General features: G+C 36.3%; 1 protein-coding gene across 1 annotated transcript in view; it reads right to left on the reverse strand.

Annotated features, from left to right (window-relative positions):
* Window positions 1-19,030, reverse strand: part of LOC131973180 (copine-8-like) — a 116,446-nt gene that overhangs the window by 38,453 nt on the left and 58,963 nt on the right. The window contains exons 7-11 of the mRNA XM_059335066.1: window positions 7,442-7,505; window positions 6,415-6,518; window positions 4,311-4,415; window positions 2,592-2,633; window positions 983-1,058 (exon numbers count right to left, since the gene is read on the reverse strand). Coding sequence (XP_059191049.1) covers window positions 983-1,058; window positions 2,592-2,633; window positions 4,311-4,415; window positions 6,415-6,518; window positions 7,442-7,505 — 391 coding nt within the window. The remainder of the gene's footprint in view (window positions 1-982; window positions 1,059-2,591; window positions 2,634-4,310; window positions 4,416-6,414; window positions 6,519-7,441; window positions 7,506-19,030) is intronic.

The raw sequence follows: 19,030 nt of genomic DNA on the forward strand, positions 1-19,030 counted from the left end.
TCGAAAAGGTAAGAGAGCTTGTTTAATGTAGTTAAGGTGCACAAGCTTGTGCAATGCATGCTGGTTAATGTAGGCACAGACCCGACAGCACCACCAGCAGGAGAACTCTCAGCCAATATAGTACACACTGAGGAATTTATTGCTTCAGTGGACAAATACCATGAACACTAATTGGACATTCACATATAAGGTGTAAAACTTTCCCTTCACACTGCAAAAAAAGCCAACTTGTGTTTTTTGGCCTAAAACAGTGATTTAAGTTGGTAAAACTTGGAAATATAAATTATTAACATTTAGGGCAATTATGTAAGTTAGCACAACAAAACAAGCCAGTTGTCTGCTCAAAAACAAGTTTGTGAGTTGTTGTTACTTATATCTTTAAGTTGGGGTTCACAACAAGGGACAATAGTTCTGCTAACTCTTATTTCTTTGTTGTGAAATGCGGGAAAAAGGTGAAATTCGGTCATTAGCGAAACCTAGCGGCTAACCGATGCTAGCGGCTAACTGATGCTAGCAGCTAACTGATGCTAGCGGCTAACTGATGCTCGCGGCGCTGCTTGTTACAGCTACAAGAGTAGCCATTAGCGTATCAATGCTAACTCAAAATTGTGGTCGCAACATTAGCTGACATTTCATAGCGGCGTTACAATCGTGCCAATTCAGCACATTGCAGAAGTTAGCAGAAGTAAGGATTAAAAGTTATTACAATGTAAAATTATAAGTTAGTACAACTTACAGTTGAGTTGACAAAAATCTGAATTCAGAGTTGAGCAAACTCAAAAACAAAACTTAAAATATTTAGTTTAATTGTCCTACTTAAAATTCTATCGAAGTTTGTTGCCTTGAAATTTTGAGTTCACCCAACTTTTCTTTTTTTGCAGTGTAGGACTTTGAATAGGATTTGAATTATGTTCGGGTTAGAGTGAGGGAAAGGACCAGTGTGTGTGTGTGTGTGTGTGTGTGTGTGTGTGAAGACTATCACCTCATAGACGTGGAACTGTGACTGGCTTCTGGACATTTCTCTGTAGCTGGTGCTGAAGTCTCCGATAAAGTCGTGGCTGTAAAAAAAAAAAAGAACACTCCGTCACATTTCTCCTTCCAGACTAAAACAAAAAGAAACCGACATGTTCCGCATTAAAGTGAAACAGAAGCACTTTAGTGAATAAAAGAAGCTCCATAATAACAAAAGAAATGTAAGTGGCTTTCTTCAGCAGGAAGCAGGAGGATCACTAACGAGCTCCGGTGGCGTGGGCGGAGAAACCAATTTCATAATTTCACGGAGCTAATCGGGTCGTTTGGAATCAGGGTCAGAAACTTGCAGGAGCTCAGGGCAGAATGTCCTTCAAGTGTCAGAAAAACGCCTGTGAAATTAACAAATGAAGGGCTGAATGCTGGAATTCACTCACTTTACAAGATAAACACATAAAATGTCTTCTGACCTCTTACGAACACCAGGTCAGGTGGGAAGATTATAATTAAAAAAGTACCTACATATTGTAATATATTGTAATAATGTATGTGATATTAAATGCCTTTGGAGTGGAGAGAAAAATGTGTGACAAAGAAACGTGTGTATATATATAAATATATATATATATATATATATATACACACACACACACACGTATATATACTTTTCTTTGTTATTTTCTATTGATTATTTCTATTTTTTTTCTATGTACATACTATATTTATATATTATGTATATATATATATATATATATATATATATTTATTTAAATTTTTTTCTTCATTCTCTCCTATTGATTATATATTTCTTCTTCTCATCAATTTTAATTTAATGTAATTATTATTATTATTATATCATATACCAAATTGCATACCATATATATATATATATATATATATATATATGTATGTTATTTTAAATGCTTTTGGAGTCGAGAGAAAAATATGTATTTATTTACTTGTTTTTTGTTCATTCTTTCCTATTCATTATATCTCATCTATTTTAATTACAATACATTATTATTATTATTATTATTATTATTTTCACTATTTTATTTACCTTATTATATCTGGAGTGGTATACTGTGTTGCATGTTATTTGTTGTTAAACAACGTCTTTTATTCCCCGACTCGCTCTGAGACGTTATCTGTCAGGAGACCGTTCAGGCTGTATTAATAGTTGATGTATATTTAAAGCAGCGGGGAGTTTTGTCACAGTGATATTTTCTACTTTCTATCTGCTCTAAAAGTGGAAACAGGAGAGTGTGTGAGGACAAACATATCGCAGGGTGATCTGAGACTACAGTCCCAAATGTCCTCCCCTACTTTTGCACATATGCTCTTGTATTTTTGGGCAGTTTTTTATTTTTTAGAAGCATAAAATATCAGTTTCATCAGTCGAAAACTCTTGTTATCCTTGAATAACATGCAGGATAACAAATAAATAAATAAATAAATGAATAATCAGGTCACAACAATATATATCTCAAATGTAATTAGGACGTTTATGCTGCCTCTGGGCCTTGTTGCAAATGTATGTGCAGCTTATTTCACAGCAGGACGTCCATAAAACGATTATACTGTATAGATTAAATGAGCATTAAGAAGAAAGAGCCCCTCACCCTCCATCGCGGTCCCAGTCGTACACCTCCACCTTAATGCTCCTGCAGGGAGAAGAGAAGAGGGAAGAGGGAAGGAAAATCCCATTAAAAAACCAATTAGCACCGCTGATTTACAGTCTTTCTGTGTAAAACGCTGCTAACTGGCCCGTGGAAGGCCGGGGTCCTGAGTGGACAAGACCACGTCACACAGTGAGGGGAAGGTGGTTATCAGTATACCCTGGTGTAACCACGGAGAATCAGGAAGGAATTACAACAAGATTTAAAAAAAAAAAACAAGAATTAGAAGGCACTCAGATAGCACAAACCACCACTGAGGCTGCCCAGACCTCTAAATCTGTGTTAGAATGAGTCTTATGTTGCTCTTCATGAAGGTATTGATAAGAAATATTCCATATTGTGTTTATACAGCAACTTTTAAACAAGAAATGCAGCTCAAAGTCCTTACTTATATGTGGTATTGGAGGGAAACTACATGCACTGAGTGATATATTTAACATGTTTTATGAGCCGTAATCTAAATTAGATAACCTCACTGTGACAAATTATAGCAGGACTGGCGTCAATATTGACATTTCTTACCAAATGTATAAAAAAATCTGCATTATATGGTTTGAATCAGGAAGGAATTGGAACAAGATTAAAAAAATAAGAATTAGGAGGCACTCAGATAGCACAAACCACCACTGAGGCTGCCCAGACCTTTAGATCTGTGTTAGAATGAGTCTTATGTTGCTCTTCATGAAGGTATTGATAAGAAATATTCCATATTGTGTTTATACAGCAACTTTTAAACAAGAAATGCAGCTCAAAGTACTTACTTATATGTCGCACTGGAGGGAAACTACATGCACTGAGTGATATATTCATTCAGGACAGGCGTCAATATTGACATTTATTACCAAATGTATAAAAAAAATCTGCATTATATGGTTTGAATCAGGAAGGGATTGGAACAAGATAAAAAAAATAAGAATTAGGAGGCACAAACCACCACTGAGGCTGCCCAGACCTGTAAATCTGTGTTAGAATGAGTCTTCTGTTGCTCTTCATGAAGGTATTGATGAGAAATATTCCATATTTTAAGCGTTGATGACGGTTTTATGATCAAAGAGTTGGTTGCATTACTAAAGCACTGTATTCATTAAATTTGCATTTAATCAGACTGTATTAAAGAAGTGGATGGAGGACCTCTGAAATAAAGCCAGTAAAAAAGTGAGGCCTTAAACCTGCATTCTTTCTAATGTCCAGCAGGGGGCGACTCCACTGGCTGCAAAAAGAAGTCCTGATAAGTTTATGGTCTAAATCACTAGTTCAAAACTGAATAAAAATGATGGACACAGATCCATCATTTTTACACAGTTTACACAGTTTTACACTTTTTATATTGAACATGTGATTATCTATAGTCTATAGATGGATATAGTCAGATTTCAAGAGAAATACAGTAAGAATTTCAAGCATTTACAAGGACTTTATCCAAAATCCAAGCACTTTTTAAACCTTGAAAATACAAAATAATTATTATTTTTTTAATTTAGATTACTTTATTAATCCCACAATGGGGAAATTCAACCTCTGCACTTAACCCATATTTAAACAAGCATTTTCAAGGATTTCAAGCACCCGTACGAACCCTGAAAATACATGTCAGGTATCATTCTCTCAGTCAAACTGTAATCATTCTGAGTGAAATCTGAGTCTCTTTATCTGTTACCGTACCTGTCGTAGTCTCCGTTACACAGCGCCCTGACAGGGATTTTAAACGCCTGCCACACCGGGTCCAGAGTGTTCTTCACCACCTCTGTTTTGTGGCAGATGGTATACCTGAGAGCGAGACATACGGAGCTGTTAACAGAGGACAAATTTACCTTAAAGTCTAACAGAAATCTCATTCAGTCTCCCTTCTGGCTAAAAGAATGTCTAGAGTTTTCTGCGTAGCCGCAGACTGTAACGGTAATCTGTCGAGTTAACACAAAGCTGAACATCTAAAGTTTCTCCCTTTTTGGTTCCAGCTTTTACCTCAAAGGAGAACACACAAGACGAGATTTAGAGAACAGATATGAATGCTGCGGCAATTTAAAAAACACTTTTAGGTAAAAACTGAACCTGATGTGCACCTCCTTCGTTTTTATACAGCAACTTTCTAACAAGAAATGCAGCTCAAAGTACTAACTTACATGTAGTATTAGAAGATACTACATGTACTGAGTGATATTGATATTTAAACATGTTTTTGAGCTATAAACTATATAAAATAAATATACAATGTCATAAAACACATATGGGCAGGTGTCAATATTGACATTTCTTACCAAATTTATAAAAATCTGCATTTTATGGTTTTAAAAAAGCAGACTGTAAAGTACAAATAATAATAATAATAATAATAATAATAATAATAAAACATTTATTTATAATGCACTTTACATTAAAGGATTTCTCGAAGCATAACAGTCTAATTATAAAAAGAGATTAAAAAGGATAAAACAGCTAAAAACAGAAGTATGTATATATACATACACAATCTAAAAAACATCTGGACAGGAAATGTTGCCAAAAAAAGACACGTCTGTTTTGGAGTAAAGGTGACTTATAATACAAAAGTGCATAAAATAAAACATTGAAAAAGTGCATAAGTATTTCAGTAGTGCATAAGTTCAAAGAAGAGTAGGAAAAGTGAAGAAAATATAAGTTTTCAACTTTCTTTTAGTGAGTATTTAGCTTCCTGTCTATAGGTTGTTTTCTATATCTTTGTGCCATAATAGATGAAAGCTGCATTGTTCAGCTCCTCCTTCTTAAATGTAAACAGTTAACAAAAGCAATGTCAGAGTGCAGCGCTAAAAGTATCTCATGAAGCCTGATCTGTGGCTGAAATAACAGCTTCCTCTCTTCTCTTTTCCACGGCACCTCGTCTGGCTCTTTGTAGCCGCGACGTGCTGCTGTTTGAGCCCGCGGCGGAACATTTAGGCTGCATCAGTAAATACCCAGCTGCACTGAAAGAGAATGTGTGTCTGCACCGAGACGCTGAAGTCGACTTGAATAAAAGCATCTTCGGGGCAGAGAAAGTGCGACCTCCGCACACATTTCTCACTTAACTCCATCTTATCCATCCTTTCTCCTTTTATTTTCCTCTTGTCAGCTCTGTCCCATTATCTCTGCTCATCCCTCTTCCTGCTGCTTTGTCCTGTTAGCGTCTGGACGGGAGTCACATATACAGCGCAGGGTTACGTAACCTCACATAGGCCGTTCGGACCTTATATCCTCTGTATGGGAGCTTTTTGGAGCATGAAAAATCATGCTCACAGTCTTTACATCATGGGTCTCAATCTCGCGGGCCGATTGTGGCCCTCGTGACGATATTTTGTGGCCCCCACCTTGATATGAAAGTTTAATGTGAGTTTTATATGAATGGCACTTTACCGTGTTGAGTGTGGAAGGTCCCTTTAATTACTTTTTTTGGTAATTTTGTGTCTTTTTATAATAATTTTGTGTCTTTTTTGGTCATTTTGTGTCTTTTTTTGGTCCTTTTGTGTATTTTTTGGTAATTCTGTGTATTTTTTGGTCATTTTGTGTCTTTTTTTTTGTCATTTTGTGTCTTTTTTTGTAATTTTGTGTCTTTTTTGGTCATTTTGCGTCTCTTTTAAGTAATTTAGTTTTTTTCTGTCATTTTGTGTCTTTTTTTAGTCATTTTGTGTCTTTTTTAGTCATTTTGATACTGCCTTTGAGTTTGAGACCCCTGCTTTACATACAGACTGAGGTAGCTGCTTTTGTTCATTCACAAAATCATTCATTCACAAAACAAGGAAGCTGTTTGTTAACTTACGATCCGTCTTCGTTGCTGCGGTAAAAGACGAGAAAAGGGTCAGATTTCCCAAAGAAGTCCTTTTTATCCAGTTTGTTCCCGCAAAACTGCAACATCACCGACTCCTGAAACCGAGAAATCACCAAAATATAAACATTACAGCTTCCTTTGTTCCTCATGATGACTGTGAGGTGGACAAAAAAAACCCCAAAAAACCCAGAAAACTTCTATGAGGGCTGCAATTAGGGCTGGGCGATATGGACCAAAAGTCATATCTCGATTTACACTGAACAGAAATATAAATGCAACACTTTTGTTTTTGCTCCCATTTTTCATAAGCTGAACTCAAAGACCTAAAACTTTTTTCTATACACTCAAAATAACAATTTCTCTCAAATACTGTTCACAAATCTGTATAAATCTGTGATAGTGAGCACTTATGCCTTGTTCAGACTGCCAGCCAAAATCAGATTTTAGCCCATCCAGATTGGAACTGGATGGCTCTTTTGAAGTCTGAACAGTCACAAATCACATGAAATCAGATTTTTGCAGACCGGATCGAAACCACCTACTGGAGGTAGTTTCAGATCGCATTTGGGCAGATGCGTCTCAGTCTGAACCGCTCCAAACACTCAGATCGGTCTGATGATAAAACACACTAAATAATAATAATACAGCTTAGAATAAAGTTAAGTTCTTTAGTGATTGTTTGTTATAATTTTGTTGTCTTTACATGATTTATGCTGTTTTCAGTTCATGGTTTATAAAAACTCCTAAAAAAAAGTGTATGCTGTAACATCAATATGTAATGTAATTGTGTGTCTGTACTTGTTTGTTTTAAATCGTTAATGTTTCCAGTATTTTATTGATATTTATGTCAAAATCTCCTCATTACACTGAGCCTTGTCTCTGGAGCACCTGATGGGTCAGACTCGTCACTTTGAAGGCTATAAAAAGCAGACAGTTTGGTCTAATTAGAGGAAAGTGTCTGAAAAGTTTGAAAGTTTTACTTGAAAGGAATCAACATGGGAACCAAACAAACTCTTACCCTGCAGTTGCTCAGCTCTTCTGCTCGCACGATGATGGTGCCACATTTCTTCCCCGGGATCCCACTGGATCAAAAAAGAGAGAAAGACAAAATATTCTCTTTACATCCAAACAGCCACAGGCCTCAAACAACAGGTCTCTGACAGGTGGGGTGATGGTTTGAAACCACAGAGTTACAGTAAAAACTAGCCTGAGAGAAAACACAACTAATTAAACATAGTACATAGACAAAATATTGTATCAGAATCCGTTTTTAACTTTTCTTTAGTTTTTTCTATCACCTGATCTGAAGCTGCTTCCAGTGTTTCCATCCAAAGTTTGAGAGACTTTTAGTCCCAGGTACTACACTGTAAAAAATGATTTTACGGTGAAAAACTGCTAAACCATGACAGTAAAAGACGTAAAATGATAAATGAGTTAATTCAGATTCAGTAACAATGAAACACCGTAAATGTACATATCAGCCAAAACAGTATTTTTTACATTTTCTTTTTTTAAAAATACATTACTCCACTGTAAAATATACTGGTACTGTGTTTGTAGCAAAAAATATACTGTAATATATATACAAGCCATCATTTTTGCATTTATTTTTTGTAAAAAATACTTTTTCTCACTGTTAAATGTACTAAACACCATATCTCTAACAGAAATATACTGTAATATTTAATGGTAAAATATTTTATATTTTATTCATGCAGCATTTATAAAGTATTTTCTTGTCAATTATATGTCAGAACAGCGTTTCTTTAGATGGAAAAACTTTATTTTTCACAGTAAAATATGGAATAAAATGGCAATCTTAAATGTGAAATCAACAGTGCTAATATAATTTTACCATAATATTAAAAAAAAAGTTGCACCATATTTATTACAGTAAAGTTCTGGCAAACACAGCTGCCATTTTTTTTACCGTAATACAACAGTGTACTTTTCAAGGAACTAAAAGGTTCCTGCAGCCCATTATTGTCTGCACCGTTGTCTAAAGACTCTGAAAATTTGAAAAATTGGTCTGCTGATGTATGAAAAAGCAACAGCTTTTTTCTCCACAGACTTTTTTGTCCCTCTCTGGATGCTTAAAGTTACGCTAGGAGTTATTGTTTTATTTATGTACCTTTAAAAAATGAAAAGTATAGACTATATTGATCAAAGAAGGGGGAAAAAATGTTGAGAAGCATATTGCATGAATATTTACTTATGACATTTTTTCACATTTTCTACCTTTGTTGCTTTGAAAATGTACCAAATGTTTTTTTTCCTCATTGCTTGCATATGCACGTATATTGTCTATGAATGTCATAATGTTGCACTTTTTAAAAAAATACAAAGAAAAAGCAAAGGCTGTTTTACAGGTTGTTTTTGCACGCTAATATGCAACAGCAATGAAAACAGCCATTATCAAGCATGAAGGAGATTCCATTTGTGCTGCAGGAAACTTGCACGAAGAAACTCAGAATGCTCAGGAGTTAAAGGAAGATTTAACCCCCAAATCAACATGCATGAGACATTTTTAATGTCTGTGTTCTTCAGTTTTGCTGCACTAAAAAAATTAACAAACTATATCTTATTATATAAAAACATGTTTACAAGGTTTTCCTTAAGGGAAATATTTATATTATGCAAAAAAAAGGGTCATAAATGTCGAAATATTCCTATATATGTTATTCCACTAGGACAAATATGTTTAAAATCACAATAACACTGTTTTGTGAGTTTAGTATCATGATTTGATTGGGTTTTTGGACTGTTTATATCATAATCAAACTGATTCTACTGATCATAGTTTAAATAGTAAACTCACACAGTATTTCTCTGTGCACTTTATGAACCTTCATGCTCCTGTTAAATGATAAACTGTGTTTTTGTTGTTTTTACACATTTTAATATTCTCAATCAGTACTGATGAATACTGTTTCTGTCTACATGAGACATTTATCACCGCACTTAATAGTTTCAGGCAAACAGAAAGTATTTATCATCAACCTCTAGGAAAATATAAGATTATACTGCTGTTAAAATGTCACTTTAATGAAAAAAAAACAGTAATAAATTGTCTCGTCTGAGACCCCTGCAGACCTGGAATCAGATTTCTCTTCGTCTCTCTCACATTAATTTGCCTGATTGTCTGAATAAATATTAATTTATGCTGAATGAACACCTTAAAAAAAAAAAACCCCATCATCTTAATGTAACCACGTTCGGTGACATTTCAGCTGCAGTGTTTGTTTACATCCTGAGCTGGTGGAGCGTGGGCTAATATTCCTCCGATAAAGCCGAGGGAGACCGGCCGCTAAAAATAGCCCACATGAATACCACAGACCCCGGGCCTGATGCACAACCAGGAAGTGGGCGAGATGATTTCATTTGGCGAAGCGCCGTCCAGTACAATAACAGATGTGACGGCAAATTGAAGCGAGGCTTTGATACTCATCACCTGAGACGCACCGCCGGCCCTTTGATGCACGGAGAAGCATTCAGGGAAATTAATTCACTGTACGAGCAGAAAGAGAGAGAGAGAGAGAGAGAAAAAGCTCTGCAGGGGGGCAGAGGGAGAGACGGGAAACAGAGAGAGGAGGAACAAGAAAGAGATGGACGGAGAGGAGAGGAGAGACAGAGAGAGGAGAGGAAACAAGGAGACAACAGTACAAGGAGAACAGAGGACAGTACAGAAGAGAATACAAGGAAAGAGGAGACAAAGAAGTTGAGGAGGCAGGGAAACAAGAGTTAAGGAAATAAGGACAGGAGAGTAGAGGAGACAAGGAAGAGAGAAAGCAAGGGAACAAGAAGAAGAGAGAGGGATAAGGGAACGAAGACAAGAAAGGGGAAGAAAGGAAAGAGGAAGAAGAGAGCAGAGAAGGAGGAGAAGAAAGGAAACAAAAGGGAGAGGAAACAAGTAAGGTGAGGAGACAAGGAAATAAGAGGTGAGGAAATGAGGAGGAGTGGAGAGGAGACAAAGAGAAGATGAGGAAGAAAGGGAACGAGAGGAGAAGAGAGGAGAGGGGAGGAGAGGAAACAAGAGGAAATGAGAGGAAATGAGAGGGAGGAGAGGAGAGGACAGGAAAAAAAACGAGAGGGAAAAGAGGAGAGGAGAGGAGAGGAAACAAGGAGAACAGAGAGCAGGACAGAAGAGGACACAAGGAAACAAGGACAGAGGAGACAAAGAAGTTGAGGAGGCAGGGAAACAAGAGTTAAGGAGATAAGGACAGGAAGAGGAGAGGAGACAAGGAAGAGAGAAAGCAAGGGAACAAGAGGAGAGGAAGCAAGGAAGAGAGCAAAGAAAACAAGGAAACAAGAAGAAGAGAGAGATATAAGGGAACGAAGACAAGAAAGAGGAAGAAAGGAAAGAGGGAGAATAGAGCAGAGAAGGAGGAGAAGAAAGGAAACAAAAGGGAGAGGAAACAAGTAAGGTGAGGAGACAAGGAAACAAGAGGCGAGGAAATGAGGAGTGGAGAGAAGACAAAGAGAAGATGAGGAAGCAAGGAGAGGAGAGGAGAGGAGAGGAGAGGAGAGGAAACTAGGAAATGAGAGGAAACGAGAGGGAAAAGAGGGGAGGAGTGGAAACAAGAGGAAATGAGAGGAAAGGAGAGAGAGGAGAGGAGAGAAGAGGACAGGAAAAAAACGAGAGGGAAAAGAGGAGAGGAGAGGAAACAAGAGGAAATGAGAGGAAACGAGAGGGAGGAGAGGATTTACGATCCTTTTCGACCTCCATTAGGTTGAAAAGAACAAAGTCTTCTTGGACATCTGACTTAACGACGACTGAAAAATGGTCTTTAAGAATCATTTTGCAGTTGCTGCAATTTTTAAATTGTTCTTTCATGTCAGGTAGTAACGGCAGTTTCAAGTCTGGAGACGAACATCTGAACATAAAGCAAAAGGTGTTTACAAATCTTAATAGTGCCATAACCCATTTAGCATTTTTATAAACATTTTGATGAATTATTTGTTTTATAAATATTTTTAAAACATTTTGATTAATTATTTGTTTTATGAATATTTTTATAAATTGTTGTTTTTACAAATATTTTGATGAGTTATTTGTTTTATGAATTTTTTTTATAAATTGTTGTTTTTACAAATGTTTTGAGAAATTAATTTTATAATATTTAAAAAAATATGTTTGATCTAATTTTTTAACAATTTGATTTATATTTTTTTAATAAATATTTTGATTAACTATTTTTATAAACATTTTGATTAATTATTTGCTTTATATTTTTATTTTTTTTAAATTACAAATATTTTGATGAATTCTTTTTATATTTTTTATAAATATTTTTGATGAATTTTTTTTTAAACAATTTGATTTATATTTTTTTACAAATATTTTGAGGAATTATTTTTTTATAAACATTCTTATAATAGTTGTTTTTGTTAATATTTTGATGACTTCTTTTTTTTAAATGAAAATGCACATCCCAAAGAAATCATAACAAAAAAAGCCCCACACAAATAGGGTTAATTTAAAAAAAGGTGAGTAATAATAATAAATAACCACCGATCCTTTTTAACACAGCGCTGAGGGCAATGATAAAACAGAAGGACACTCAAAACAACTGTAAATTATTAAAGATTTATTGAAGTGTATCATTGGTGAGTCCTTCATGCGTCCTGTATTGCTTTAAATTAACTGCGTTATTAATCATGAGGGCCCACACAGACTGAATCCATGCAGCATTCTTTAAAATGTGTAGAAAAATATGTTTATGGAAACCAGGCTGCTCTGTGCAGTGTGACTGTTTAGTGTTATCTAATGTACTGTGATGGAAACTTTCCCCGGCTAGAAACTTTTTGTTACACATCATTTCCTCTTTCCTCACCTCATTTCCTGTCACTTCTCCAGTGTACACTTTCAAATAGAGTTATAAAATGCCCCAATACGTGCTTAAATATGAGCATCCGTAGTGGGTTACGTAGGCGCCCCATGTGTAGAGGCTACAGTCCTCGCTGCAGCTGGCCCCGGTTCGAGTCCCGCATCGGACGGCCCTTTACTGCATGTCATTCCCCTCTCTCTGCCCCCTGTTTCCTGTCTCTCTTCAACTATCCTGTCCATTAAAGGCATGAAAAAGCCCCAAAAAATACATTTAAAAAAAAAAAAAAAAAAAGAACCCAGACCCAGTAACAGGCTTGGAATTTCGTCATTTTAGGGGCAAGGCCATTTGGCCTTCCTGTTCACACTTATTTTATGGGCACAAAGGCCACATGACAGGGCATAAAGGCCGTTTGGTTAAATTACGCTGGTTTTACCTTTCAAATTAATACCTTAACATTCTCATTCACCACCAAGAAACATTAATGCACAATATATTAAATATATTAGAAAGGACCTTTTTGGAAAATGACAAATGAACCTGTTTTGAATAGATGGCAAATGCATATATTTTGAAAAGATGGCAAAATGAATCTCCTGCCTGAGTTCATCTAAGAGTAAGGAAAGAGAAATGCCTCCTCCTGCCATAAAAAAGGAACCTGCTGAGGTGAAATTTACATCAGCTAAATGTGGAGCCCTTGTCCCTGAGGTAGGGAAGACGTTAGCGCTATCCCAACTAGCTAGCTATGGCTAGTTTTCATGATGAAAAAATGTAACGTTAAGGAGTCGACTTTAAATAGGCAAATACAATGGTAAATACCTCTCAATAGTACTTTCTATAAAAACGTAAATGTGAAGTTGTCAAATACTACCACATACTTCAGTCACAACATATCAAAACAGCTTGTCCCGCGCATCAACACATGGCTCATTTGAATATTCAAATGAGCCATGTGTTGATGCGCACATCTGGAAGCACAGGGAGTGGGTCGGGTTAGCGTTGTGTTTACTGGAACTTTGACAGGGGTGCAAAGGCCACCTGGGCCGTAAATTGAAAATTTTTTCACAGGGCAGAGTGTGGGGCAACGACGGCCATGGCTGTGATGTGACATATATATGTTACATCAGGCGTTTATGGTATTCATGTTTATGATATTTCTTATTTTTTAATGAAACTCAAATAAACTAGACACATTTTCTGCTTACAGAGACACAAATTTTTCCGTTTTCTCTGCATCTCCACATTTATCAAAAGTGTGACATTAATAGTGCTGTTTAACAACAAATTATTTTTCAGATGTCTTTTTAAGTAACAAAATAATAATAAATCAATAATAAATAAAAACAAATAACCATTTGCCTTTTTGTTTTCATCTCCATAACATATATCATAATTGTGACTTTAATAGTGCTGTTAGACAACAAATTCCATTTTAGATTTGTTTTTAAAGTAACAAAATAATAATAAATCAATAATAAATCAATATAAATAACACTGCCTCATTGGACGGCTTCTCAACACGCTACTGTAGCTGTAGAACACTGGAAAACACACTTATGTACTTGAGAAAACATACATGAACATTACTAGAACATTTAAAATGTTTGTGACACCTGGTCACCGCGGGTTCTTATGGGTTAAGTTGGTAAAACTTGGAAATATAAATGATTGATATTTAGGGCAATAATGTAAGTTAGCACAACAAAGCAAGCTAGTTGTTTACTCAAAAACAAGTTGGTGAGTTGTTGTGAAATGCAGGAAAGACAACTTTCCGAGTTGCCGCTGCACTTGAAGTCTCATTGTGGCTGTGCTGCCTCCAGCTGGAGTCCACACAGGTAAACAACCCTTAACATGTACACAATCAGAATTCAGAAACTCTAGGCACAACATATACAAACTGTTATAGCTATTTTTTGTTTGGTTTTTCCAAGCATTCTGTATATCTCCTCTAAATGTCCCTTTTTATTTTATTTATTTATTTAGTATTATTATTATTTGTTTGGTTTTATGTGTATGTATATGTATGTGTGTATGTATGTATACATGTGTATGTGTGTGTGTATGTATGTATGTGTGTATGTACATATATATATACACTACCGGTCAAAAGTTTTAGAACACCCTAGTCTTTGTAAGTCATTTTGTTTCTTTTTGTGTCTTTTTTGGTCATTTTGTGTATTTTTTAAGTCATTTTGTGTCTTTTGGTGTCTTTTTTTGTCATTTTGTGTCTTTTTTTTTGTCATTTTGTGTCTTTTTTTAGTCCTTTAGTCCAACATAAAATGTGATTTTGAATTTTTTTTTAAACTTTCAAAACACTATCATGCTCAATACAGAATTTTAAATGTTGCAAATGTGCATTAATTTCAGAGTACACTGATACATTAAACTGCATCATTTTCAATTAAATTCTGGAAAAGTTGGTGTGTTCTTAAACTTTTGACCAGTAGTGTATATATATATGTATATTTTTATTTTTATTTTTCGTTTTTTAGTATTGTTTATTTGGCTACTGTTCACCCCTCCTGTTTTTCTTTGAGGGGGAGAGAGTTGTATTTTCTCATTATCATTACTATTTATTGTTTTTTGCTTTTTTTTGTGAATGTAACTCTCTGGTTCGGGGGCGGGGGGTTGTTCTAAAAGGGGGGAAAATGGGTGAATTGTACCTTTTCTGATTGAATATGTATTATGTCAACCCAATAAAGATATATATGAAAAATCATAATTCAGAGTTGAGCAAACTCAAAAGCAAAACTTAAAATATTTAGTTAAATTGTCCAACTTAAAATTTTATTGAAGTTTGTTACCTTGAAATTGTGAGTTCACCCAACTTTTCTTTTTTTTGCAGTGTAAGCAAAAGACGCCCCTGATCTAACCTCCTCCCACCAGTCATGGGAGATCATTCTTGGCAAAATTGCATAGTGAGGCTTATAGGGAACCAACTAATAATTAGTTAAAGCAAAAAAACAATGTGTCTATTGCCGGATTATTTCCATGGATCCACTCAAAGATAACTACATAATGTCATACTTTGTCTGAAAATGATTTAAGTGTAATAAAGCAGCAACAAAACAAAGTTAACAACAGTTTTCTGTGACTCACATGGAGCTGTGAAACAATCTCTTAGTCACCGAGGTTAATTTATATCAACACACAGCGACGTGACTTAATCCTACGATTAAACAGTGGAGTGTGTGTGTGTGTGTGTGTGTGTGTGTGTGTGCAGCACATTGTCATCTCACTCCTCTTTGTTGCTCTTTTATTTCTGTGATCCGCCTCCACTCCGCTGAGCAGAAGTGTGATGCCTTTTGACTTGAGATGTGTTTTCTTGTGTTTTCACTCGGAGGCAGCGGAGTACACACACACACGCACACATACACACACACACACACACACAGTTGTACAAACTTACAAACAAGCATTGCAGAATAATAAAGAATATCTAAAAATAGCTTCACATATCTAAAAAAAGGAATACAAATAAAGCATGCAAGGATGCACACACACACACACACACACACACACACAAATATAAAACAAATCTGACTGAATGACTGCAGGCCGAGGTGATTACATAACGAGGCGACAGCTACACATTCTTACATCATATTTCTTGTGTGTCATTCTTCAGCGGGCCCATTCAGCTGCAGCCGCTCATTGATTCCGCCACGCATACACACACACACACACACACACACACACACACTCACACACACACACACACACTCAAAGAAACAGACAGACAGTCATGGATGTAGATAGTACAGACACTTCTCTCTCACACACAGACACAGACACACACTGACACAGACACACAGACAAACACACACTCACAGACACAGACACACAGACACAGACTCACACACACACACACACACACACACACACACACACTGACACAGACACACACTCACAAACACACACTCACAGACACACACACACACACACACACACACACACACACACATACACACACACACACACACACACACAGACACAGACACACTCACACACACACTCACAGAAACACACACACACACACACACACACACCTTCACAGACACACAGACACACACACACACACACACACACACACACACACACACACCTTCACAGACACACAGACACACACACACACACACGCACACTGGCCACCACTGGAGGACAGGGATGAGTCGAGGGTCAGACTACTGATGGCTCGCTGCCTCCGGAGGAAAACAAAAGCAACAACAAATTGTTCTCTTCAGCGAGCTGCAGCAGTTCAGCTCTGAGTGTTTCACTGCAGCTGAGAGAAAATGAGACAATCACACTCCAGTTTATTAACCTGCTTTAACGATTTCTCCTGGAGAACTTGGGTCTTCTTATAAGGAGCCTTTGATGGGTTTTGGAGCACAATGTCTTCCCTCAGAATGTGTAATTATTGTGAATGGCAGCTATGACTTTCACTGGTCAACATTAAGGCTCTGTGTTTAGAAATCTATTTGTCCCTCCATGTTTTGACCACTGGATGACATGCAAATGGAGTTCAGAGTCACCAAAAGAGAGATTTTTCAAACTACAACTAAATAATTAGTTAGCTACTTAACTGTTGTTTGATTTGTTTACATCTGCAGACAAATATAAGTTCACTAATCATGCTGAGAATCTAATTTTCAACATACATAAAAACGTTCGAACATAGCCACGTTATGTCACGTTTTTTTCATGATCTTTTCTTAAACCTAACCAAGTAGTTTTGATGTCAAAACTTAACCGTTTCACAACATTAACCAAGGGCTAAAAAAAAATGAAAAAACAATTAATTTTGTTGTTGGATCATGCTCATCGCTCAGTTAATTCTTAAACAAATTATATTCTAATATTCAATTATTCATTATTTTTAACCGCTTATTATCTCTAGATAATATCTTACTGTTCCAATTCGGTACCAGTATCGGAAGTGGCTCCGATGCTGCCGAAAATGCTGGCATCGGAATCCGCGAGTACTGGAGTCCAAACATCAGAGGAGTAATGTTCCGTTAGTTAGACTATTTACATTGCAGCGCACATAGAAAGTCAGGCCTTCAAAATAAAAGCAGACACATGTAGCTTTCATAATAAGAGCACATGGATGTGTTAACAGAGTCCACCACAGAATTTACAAGAAGACTGTCAAAATAAGATGCCTTAAATAAAACATAGAAGAACCCTTATTCTCCTTTACAATAATTCTCTAAAATATGCAATGATTAAGATGGAAAAGTGGCATTAGAATGTGCGAGAGGCACCAAATTTAGGCTTTTAGGGCAAAAATGTTCTCCGGGGGAGTATGCCCCCGGACCCCCACATTTATTTATTTAAGTTGCTGTTGCACTACTGTTTTGTCAACTGTTTCATTTAAAAATAATATATTTTTTTATAACATAATGGTATCAGATCGGTACTCGGTATCGGCCGATACCCACAGCACAAGTATCGTTATCGGTATCGGGAGGAAAAAAATGGTATCGGATCATCTCTAATTATCTCTGGAATTTTTTTAATCAATATTACACAGTGATCTCAGAGAGAAATCAGAAGCATGACAAGGTTGAAAGAAGGGAGACTTCCTATTCTCAACCTTGGGGTCGTGGGATGATTTCTGGGGGTCGCCAAATCAATTTGGAAGTCAGCCCTGTCTCCACTGTGTTAAAGTGTTCATGTGTTAATGTGTTTTAGTCTTTTTGGTCATTTAATGTCTTTTTTTTTTGTGGTCATTTTGTGGGTTTTTTTTTGTCATTTTGTGTCTTTTTTGGTCACTTTGTGTCTTTTTTTAGTCATTTTGATTCTTTTTTGGTCATTTTGTGTCTTTTTCTGATCATTTTGTGGTCAATTTGTGATTTTTTTGGTCATTTTTCCTCTTTTTTTGGGTCATTTTGTGTCTTTTTTTGGGGGTCATATTGTGTCTTTTTGGGTCAATTTGTGTCTTTTTGTGGTAATTTTTTGGTCAGTTTGAGTCCTTTCTTGCTTAATTTTATGTAATTTTTTGGTTGTTTTGTGTCTTTTTTTTTATTGTCATTTTGTGGTCAATTTGATTCTTTTTTGGGTCATTTTGTGTCTTTTCTAAAAAATCCCAAAGTAGCAAGTTGTTAGTTTCCAAGGAGTCTCTGGCTTGAAGCTGACTGTTACACACTCAGGAGGTCAGAATGGACCTTTAAACTTATAGCAAAGGACTTAGATTAAAAGTAACAATAAAATATAAAAAAAATATATAAATGCACAGACAGAGAGATCTTTTAGTTGTTGTCTGCTTCATTATTTGTCCAAAATTCGTCATATCAACTGAGTTTGTATGATCTGAACAGACAACATGCATGTTAAATTGGGGGTCGCGACTCAAAAAGGTTGAGAACTACTGGACTAGAGGATCTTTCCAAACTTAAACTAACCACAGAAAGAGCAGAAAATATCTAATTTATTAACAGCTACAGCTTTAACTCGTTCGTTATACTAGAGAGCAGAAATCAGACATTCATCCAGATGTAAAAGATGATTTCTGGAGGCTTCAGTCGAGGCTTCAGTTCAGTTTAGTCTTCTCCCTGAACGGAGCCGGGAGCTCAGCGCTGACATGTTCCCTTCGGGTGAACTGTCCCTTCCCACTACTCGCTGTTTACCATCCCAACATGTTTACGGTCCGCCATTAGGCCGGCTGCTGTTTAACTATTCATCTCATTTGGCTGATGGAGACAGTGTTCGCTTTCATCAGCATCTTGGCTTATTTTCATGCCCCTGCTTCGCTTCACTTCACTTCAAAGACAAACAAATAG

The sequence above is a fragment of the Centropristis striata genome, chromosome 6 (assembly GCF_030273125.1).
Source record: "Centropristis striata isolate RG_2023a ecotype Rhode Island chromosome 6, C.striata_1.0, whole genome shotgun sequence".
Taxonomy (NCBI): domain Eukaryota; kingdom Metazoa; phylum Chordata; class Actinopteri; order Perciformes; family Serranidae; genus Centropristis; species Centropristis striata.